The 9,178-nt window shown below is 43.7% G+C and overlaps 1 protein-coding gene across 1 annotated transcript; it reads left to right on the top strand.

Moving 5' to 3' along the window:
- The first annotated feature begins 1,462 nt into the window (after nt 1-1,462).
- Nucleotides 1,463-8,242, top strand: LOC123084684 (uncharacterized). The gene is made up of 10 exons (XM_044506169.1): nt 1,463-2,244; nt 3,012-4,199; nt 4,841-5,953; nt 6,109-6,150; nt 6,480-6,556; nt 6,664-6,748; nt 6,845-6,928; nt 7,003-7,104; nt 7,216-7,314; nt 7,778-8,242. Exons 1-10 carry the CDS (start codon nt 1,561-1,563, stop codon nt 7,901-7,903), a joined length of 3,600 nt encoding a protein of 1,199 aa, XP_044362104.1. The 5' UTR covers nt 1,463-1,560; the 3' UTR covers nt 7,904-8,242.
- The last annotated feature ends 936 nt before the right edge of the window (nt 8,243-9,178 follow it).

The following is a 9,178-nucleotide window of genomic DNA, read 5'->3' as shown; positions in this document are numbered from 1 at the left end:
AGTGTGTGTCAACGATGTGATGGTAGAGCTGTGGCAATAGATGACGTTTGTTGCTAGACGACAATACCAGTGGCAGGCGCTACTTCTCATCCGCTACTAGGCAGTAGAGAACTTAATACCAGTGGCGGTCGCACAACTCGCCATTGATGCCATGTTACCAGTGGAAGGAGAGCAGTGGCGGACGCCCTTGAGAGCGTCGTCCGTCACTGTTGGGCTTTTGGAACCTACCACTGGTAAGCATTTATGCAGTACTCCCTCCATTCCAAAATATAGAGCGTTCATGTTTTCCGAGATTCAACTTTGACCATAAATTTAATCAACGATACCAACTACGGCGGGAGAAAAAAATATATAATTAAAAACTTCTTTCAAAATTTACTGATATAATTTTTACTTCCGCCGCAATCGGTCTTCATAGTTAAATTTACGGTCAAAATTGAAGCACGAGGATAGAGAAAGCACTGCATTATAGAATGGAAAGAGTAGTGTTTATGTGTTACCGTCAACTTGTGTTGCTTGTCCCACATGTTAAAATTTCAATCTCCTGTGTTGTTAGATGAGGTTCTACGTGGTGCATTCACGGCGGATTTCTGGGAGTCCACGGTTCATGTCAAACATGCCATGAACAAGTAAACAGTCGCAAGAGTTGATACTATAGAGTAGACAGGGGATGATTACCCGAAGTTCGTAGTCATGCTATCTCGCGTGATTCGGTTGGTTTTTGTTTTTGACAGATCTGATATTCGTTCATTTGTCTATATATTGGATCCTTGTTATTTATGTTTCCCTTCATCGGAGGCATTTGCTGTTTTGATGCGCTGGTTCTTTATGGTCTTAGTACAACGGCTTTTTCGACTATCTGCTACAATAATGTTTGTCCGGCTTCGATGACGGAGGGGCAATAACCTCATCGTGCTTTTGGCCGGTTTCAGTGCTTATAATCGTCGCTAGGTGGCCTATATATCTGGTATAGTTTTTGTTATTTCTCTTGACATTGGTGTTCGCATTAATCCTGAATTTATTTCAGGCCTTCGACGATGCTCGTTCAGTGGGAGAAGACGTTCCCGTCGACCGCGAGATGTTCATGGTGACTTTGTAAAATCTCAAGATACTATGCCGGTTCAGTCTTCAGAGGTGGTCATAGGGATAGCGTATGCGTGCGTCCGTTCATAGGGGTGAATGTATGTGAGCGACATCGTTGTGTTTTGATAAAAAAAAGACATGTGCTTATAGTGCACGGTCGGGGAGAAGAAAAACGTGCGGGGTGCGGCCACGGGAAACGGGTCGTGTGGCTTTACGGAACCGTCCCAAACATAGCCAGCCCATCACGGAACCGGTAGCCCACCACAACTCGCTTTCCCCCCGTGACGCGGCGACGCCCGTCGATCTCATCCCGGCGCCACCGCCTCTTCCGCTCCCCACTCCGGCGGATATTCCCGCGTGCCCCCCCCCCCCCCCCCCAATCCACCTCGCCGTCTTCCCCAAGCAAACCGAGCGAGCCGCCCCCAAATCTGGCCCCTCCCGAGGAGACGCCACCCGCGTAACTTCTCCGGCGCGGCGATGCTGCCGCTGCGGCGCCTCCTCGCCGCCTCCCTCCGCTATGCTCGCCGCCACCCCCGCCTCCGGCCCCGCCGCCTCCTCTCGTCCGGCCCCGCCCCGCCCGCCTCCCCCTCTCCGCCTCCCACCTCCTCGTCGACCCTCCCCGTCGCGGCGCCTCCCCCGCCGCGGCACCACCTCGCCCCCCTCCGCGGCCCCCGCCGCATCTCCCCGCTGCTCGCCATCTCCGCGCTCTCCGTCGCCACCGCCGCCGGGACGCTCTACGCCACCACCGACAACATCGAGGAGACCCTAGCGAGGACCAGGGCGTCCGCCGCGCGCGTGGCGGAGCAGATGCGGCACACGTGGACGGCCGGCGGGGTGCTCTGCAAGTCGCTCATGTCCGTCCTGTCGTCCGCCAACCACGAGGTGCGCTCGGGGTTCGAGATGCGGGTCGCCGCGCTGCTCGCCGACATCACCGCTGCCAGCGCCGCTCGGCGTGCGGCCATCGTGTCAGCGGGCGGCGGCGCCGTGGTCGACTGGCTGCTCGACAGCATCGTGCGGGGCGCCACGCAGGCGGAGGCAGCGCGGGCGCTCGCGAACCTGCTGGCCGACCCGTGGGTCGCGCCTGCTGTGCTCGGCCGGCCACGGGCGGTGCCCTCCCTCCTTCAGTTTATCTTCTCCTACCAGCCCAAGCGCGGCAAAAAGGTGATAACAGGTGTTAGTTTTGGATTGTTTGCTTTGCCTGATTGCTCAAATGTGGTTTGATAGAAGCATGCATTCAGTATAATTGTGCGATCTAGGGTTCTCTTGTTCGTTGTTAATCACATTCACATCACATTGTGCAAGTGCATGATACAAAACTTATGCAGTTTCTCTTATGGACCTTGACCATAAATTGATATTGCAGAATTCATAGTTTTTGATAGAGAATTCTTAATTCTGTGTAGCCTGGTTGATCATATTGTGGAAGGTTAGGGTACAAAACTTGTACAATTTTTGGATATATAAAAACTTCCCATTGTACATTTTGACCATCAATTGATATTGCAGCAGTCATTTTCTGCTAGAAGTTTTTTGACTCAATGTAGCATGGTCTATGTAGCTAGGAATCAGGTCATCATGTGCTACATTGCAGGATTCAGATGTTGCACGTTTAGGATGTTGATTCCATGTGAATCTCTGGTTGCCTGATCTTTGTAGGATATGTTACTGCAGTGTTAGGGTAATAAATCTACATTTTGTATGAGTTTTGAAACTGCTAATTAGCTGAACGACCATGCCATTTTCATGGACCATCATATTGTAGTATTTATGTTTTTCTTCATGCCATTGTGATCCTTTTCCTTTCTGCACTCGCTGTATGGAATTTTTTTTGCTTGTCTTTATAAACATTTTTATGTATGGAATGAAGTAGTCTATAGTTTTTTATCAAGTTGTTGTTTCCTAATCTATCGTTCTCTTGTCTGAGGCAGAACTCTAGACACTCTTCGTTCGATGTATCAGATCACTCTAAAGGAAGGAGCATGCTTGTCGCTGCACTCATGGATATAATCACATCCAACTGTGATAATGCAGATTATTTGTCGTTTCGGCCTTTGATGCCTGCAGATGCTGATATAAGAGATATTGCAGCAGCTATCGAAGTCATTGAGGAAGGGGGGATGCATTTTGATGACCATGAGGATGATAGCAGTGATGATGGTGACAGGGGATTAAAAGGGATAGGGATTAAGGTACTTGGGGGGACTACTATATTGGGATTCTCTAGAGAAAATAGCTCACTAAAGATTGGCAACTCAGGTGATGATATTCTGGAAGTTGCACAAAATAGTAAAATGGATGTTGCCCAGAATAGTAGTGGACTGGTAAACCAAGAGCCTCCTGTTGATTATGTAGACATCGAGAGACTAAGTTCCCATGCTACCCCAGGCCTTTGGGATGATTTACAGAGGGAGCATGTAGCTGTACCTTTTGCTACCTGGGCTCTTGCTAATTGGGCTATAGCATCAGATCTGAACCGCACTCGTATTCAAGAACTTGATAGCGATGGGCATGCTGTGACAACTGCACTGAAAGCTCCTGAAAGAACTGTGAAGTGGCATGGAGCCTTGGTGGCCCGGGCTCTTTTGGAAGACCAGAACTTGACTTTGGCTCCTTCTGTCCCTGATTGGTCCTCAAGTCTTCTTTTAACAGCTTCTCAGGCTACTGAGAATGGAGACATGTCGTTGGCCCAAATGTCACTGTCAACTTTCCTGTTATCCATGATACGATGCAATGAGTCGAAGTTTGTGATAAGGCAGAAGGGTGTTCATCTTCTTCGTAGTATTGCAAAAAAAATAGAAAAAGAAAATAGTCAGAGTGGTATGAAGGAGTCATTAGCGGTTGCCCTGAGTTCGCTCTATTCTGGTGAAGTTCCTTTGTCACTTGAAGAAGCTCAAAGATGGTCTGGCATTCTTCTTCGTTGGCTCTTTGACAAATCTGTATCAGGCACAACACATCTTACATCTGTAAAAATCCTTTCATCTATGCTTGACGATTACGGGCCATCTTCCGTACCGATTTCTCAGGGATGGTTAGCTCTTGTGCTTTCTGAAATTCTTGGAGACAACAAGACACAAAGTTTGAAAGGAGCCACCCCGCCTGAACCAGAACGAGTGAAGGTTATAATCCGTGCAATTTTTACCGCAAAATGTACTTTACTGTGTGCGCCCTTTGCAGATTTATTAACATCACAGCATAAAATTGTTAGGTAGTAGGGCTGGATAAATGAACTGCATATAAACGAATTACACAAAATGGTTAAATTGTTACTGGAATGGCAATGTCACCCTTGCATAATGTGGTATGCCATTTGTTCAGATATAAGTTAGATGTGTCATAACTCGTAAGTATTGGGCATAGAGCAACAAATGTTGTAAACAATTTCTGTATGTGAATTTTGCTAATATACTTTGAAAGACACTATAGAATGCTTCACAAAAGAGAAGCTATTTAGGGTAGCCATGTGGGGTTATCCTTGTTTGTTATGGAGAAGTTGCGTCTTATATGTTTTGATTGGCAGCCTTTGAAATCCTGTGTTTGAAATATAGATATTTGATTGCAGCAACATTTCTTATTTTGTTCTGTTCAACCAGCATATTCAGTCTTGCACTTGTATTTTACCTCTGTATAACTTAATTTTGATTTTAACGATTTGATGGATGTGCAAGTGGATAAGTTGCTATCGTCCTGATGCAGCATTTTCTTTCAAATCTTGTTCTCCCTCCTACTGTCCTAATACATTTTTTCTTTTCTTTTGCAGAATCAAGTTGATTATCATAATGCTTACACTGCCACACAGGTCTTGAATCAATTAGCTACAGCTGTTGTCAAATTAGCAAGCATTCAGTCGGACTATGGTTCTGAGTCTGGTGACAAAGTACCACTTCACGATTTTCTCTCTCTTGAACCATTTGCTACAGCTCTAAAGAACTTGAACAAAAAGAGCCCACCCAAGTTTGATGCTGTTGACTCAGCCTTAGCTACGCTTAAGGGAATAAAAGCACTAGCAGAGCTTTGTTCTGAGGATGTTACGTGCCAAAAGAGAATAGCTGATTTAGGAGTTGTTTCGTTATTGAAACACATCCTCGTCGGTGACGATTATGAGAAACTTGCTGCAATTGAAGCATATGATGCATCAAGAATACGAGAAGTGCAAGACAAGAATGTGTCTGCTTCTGATGGTTCTTCTACTGCTGCTACCGCTGATCCCCGTAGTGTACGTGTTCCTCCAGCAGCACATATTCGAAGGCACGCCGGGCGGCTGCTTACCATTCTCTCCCTTCTACCCAACTCAAAGAAGGAAATTGTTTCTGATGATGTATGGTGCAAGTGGCTTGAAGAATGTGCAACTGGACGAATTCCTTGCAATGATATAAAGATAAAAAGTTACTGCAGACTAACTTTGTTAAATGTACTCTGCTCTGAGAATCAAAATACAAGAAGTGTTTCTGGTGAATATCCCGAATCAGAATGTGAGTATAAAAGAAAGTGTCCTCAGTTTGGAGATGCGCTGTTCTTGCTGAATCCAGAATTACCTCTTGAGGTTCATTTGGGCAACAGCGGTTGTGGGATTTCAAGAGATGCTTGTAAGGATGATGGGTGCATTGAACACAGTGGCTCTGAAACTGGAAGCGTAGAAGGTTCAGGTGCTGCATCAAGACGTGTCTCCCCTGAAGTTGATGTCGTGTTTGTCCATGGCCTTCGTGGTGGCCCATTCAACTCATGGAGGATAGCTGATGACAAGTCATCAACTACTAAAGCTGGTCTGGTGGAAAGTATAGATGAAGATGCTGGAAAAGAAGGTACTTGTTGGCCAAGACAATGGCTGTCATCAGATTTTCCTCAAGCTCGTTTCTTCACGGTCAAATACAAGGTTTGTTCTCTAATTCTCTGATTGTCTCTTAAGTTGGGAGACCTATATCGCTCCTTTAAAAGCTTAACTTTAAAAAAAATCATGCTTTTCTGCTGATGCCATTCAAACGATTTAAATGTTCCAAGATCCTTACTGGTTTCAAATGGTTTATGCAGACAAATTTGACACAATGGACTGGAGCCAGCTTGTCCCTTCAGGTTAGTGTTCTGGAGAGTTGTGCATGTTGATGCACATACACCCACCTCCCTTTAACTCTGATTAGGCCTGGACAAACCTGTTAGTCAGAATACAAAATTTCCTTAGTAGTGGCACATAGAAAAGACACCCGATAGAGCATTTTATGTTTTTCTGAGACCTTTTCACCATTGCTATACAGTACAAAAATTTAATATTTTAGGTTATAAGATTCTCTTATAGTCTTGTCTGAAGTAATACATGGTTTGAGATATTTTGATGTCTTTGGGTGATGGTTTGTTCTTTTTTTCTTGCTTAAATTGCATTTATCGAGATCATATTTGTTGTATAGGAGGTGAGCTCTATGCTGCTGAGGAAGCTGGTGGCTGCTGGGATCGGTAGCCGACCTGTTGTGTTTGTGACTCATAGGTAATAATGGCTGCTTGGTTTACAATGCTGTTTACACATGGCTGAAAAATCTAACAGCTGAAAGAATAAAAAAACTAATATTTTCTCCCCCATTTTCATACTTGCAGTATGGGTGGACTGGTGGTTAAGCAGATATTGCATCAAGCGAAGCTGAACAATTACGACAAGTTCCTGAATAATACAATTGGACTAGTATGTGTCTGATTTTGTTGTTTGGGGTAACTAGTATGTGTTTGGTTGTCCATTCTTAATATGACTGTATGAGCTCTAACTCTATTCATATGGCAGGTCTTTTATAGCTGTCCGCATTTTGGCAGTAAACTTGCAGACATGCCATGGCGTATGGGCTATGTGTTTCGTCCAGCTCCTTCAGTACGTTCTTTATATGACAGACTCATTATTGATGTTTTTCATGTGTGTATAATTTGTGACACTTATTACTGTAGATTGGCGAATTAAGAAGTGGGTCTCCAAGACTTGTTGAGCTGAATGATTTTGTGCGTCAGCGGCACAGTAAAGGACTTCTCGATGTTCTTAGTTTTAGTGAGGTAATGAAATGTTCTCATAAACTAGTACAGCGTGCTTTCACTACCACAACACCAAGTTGTCTTTGCTAACTCTTCCGTACAAATGTTATGTGCTAACTGGCTTCTTGACAGAGCGATGTCACACCAATTGTTGAAGGTTATGGTGGTTGGGCATTTCGAGCGGAGATAGTCCCAATCGAATCCGCATACCCAGGATATGGGGAGCTTGTCGTAAGTATCCTACCAGTTGTATTATGTCATTCAAATCAACGTTTATGGATATGTTATGCTTGCTTGCACTATGAGGGACTTGACTGCAACATATCGGGCTGTCCAATCGTAACATGAATAGTGGATGGCAGTGGTATATATGTGTCCAAGTCAATGCTAGTTTCAAATATCCTCATTGCACTGCTAAATAATGTTGATATAACTACAGGGATTTATGCTCGGTTATGTAGTTATCCCTTTGTAACTGGTGACTTTAGAGTTCAGAGTCGGAGCAACGTTTATAACATCTGACCTGTCTGTTATCTTATGTTTATCTTGTATATGTTCCTGTAATTTCTCCTACAAAAACGTCTTATATTTTGGTACGGAGGTAGTAGAAGAAGAGTGTCTTTTCAATTGAAAGAAAAGGTTGTGCCACTTAATGCAACGTGCAAGTGATCATTAATCTTATGTATCTTTGCAGGTTCTACAGAACACTGACCATATAAACTCGTGTAAACCGGTGAACAAGAATGATCCTTCATACGCCGAGACTCTGGCATTTTTGGAGAAAAGCTTGAAATCACGGGGCAAAAGAGCAGAATCCTAGGCCTTGTTTTTCCTTGATGCCGGTCGAGCTGAAGTACAGTACAGTACATCGCTTGCATGCGGATAGTGCACATAATTTCCATCGGCGGTATAGAGGCTTATGTTTTCCCAAGGGATTCTTGCCCTTTTTGTAGGAGATCTGGGCGGGGTGCTGTATTTTATGAAGCCTGCGCCCAATTAGACACAGAAATACGTTGTACATGTTGCGGACGAGCTGTAAATAGTTGCTCTCTTTTGGTAGCTGATGAAGTAGCTGATCTGTTGTATATATATATTGTTTCACGCCCAAACAGTACGGGTTTTTTCTTTGAAATTCAGAAGCATATGTATTACCACATCATGTTTACCCGGATGGCCGGATGCCACAGATCCTCGTGTGTCCGTAGCTTTGCTCTGGTCAGCGAGCACGCCTAGTGTTTTTGATAGTTGTTTTGCCCTCTTGTTGAGAGGTTTGGTCGATATATTTGGTTTGCATTGGGAATTTCATTTTTTTTATGTCAGACAGAAGGAATGTAATGTTTCATTTTCTCAGGGAATCTTGATTCACAGGATTTTCAAAGCGCAGGAATAGAAAAAACACATGTGAGTTCTACATGACTTGGTTTGTTTGATTGCTTCACAGGAAAATGAAATGATTCTTACCAAGAAGTTTGATGGATACAAATGATTTTGTGAAGTTGCTTTTTAGGGAATGAAAAAATCCTTAGGAAAAACTTTCCAAGGATTTAAATCCTCGAAAGCTAATGAAAATCCTTAGAATCAAAGAGGCCTTTCAGAATAAGTCAACATAACACCGAGTTTCACGAATCAGACACTAATCGTTACTCTTGATGGTGATGATGCTATTGATTGTGAACCTATATTAAGCTAGTATTTATAAAGAGGAATGAAAAAAATCACGGAAAGCGGAACTATTATGCAATACTTACCTTATGTAACACGATATGATTATTTAACTACTATGTTTGCAAAATCAATAACAACAAATGCACCAGAATTCTTAGAGAATATTCAAATACCACAAATAGCCAGCTCTATTAGTGTAATTATGTTAGAGTTAAGCCTTATAGCTTCTCACTTTTTATGGATTGGACATTTTATGACAGAACTCGGTGCATAGACTCCTTTTTTCTATATTTTTAGAGATCTAAAACTAGACATTTAACCCTGATCTCTCCCAAACCATGTGAATCCCACCCTTGGTTGGACTCGTTTCAAACAATTTCCTTTCTTTCTTGCTCGGCTCATTTGTTTCCAACATGAATAGAGAATACGC

The sequence above is a fragment of the Triticum aestivum genome, chromosome 4A (genome assembly GCF_018294505.1).
Source record: "Triticum aestivum cultivar Chinese Spring chromosome 4A, IWGSC CS RefSeq v2.1, whole genome shotgun sequence".
NCBI classification, from domain to species: domain Eukaryota; kingdom Viridiplantae; phylum Streptophyta; class Magnoliopsida; order Poales; family Poaceae; genus Triticum; species Triticum aestivum.
The sequence above is the reverse complement of the archived record's forward strand: the minus strand, read 5'-3'. Positions and strand labels throughout refer to the sequence as shown.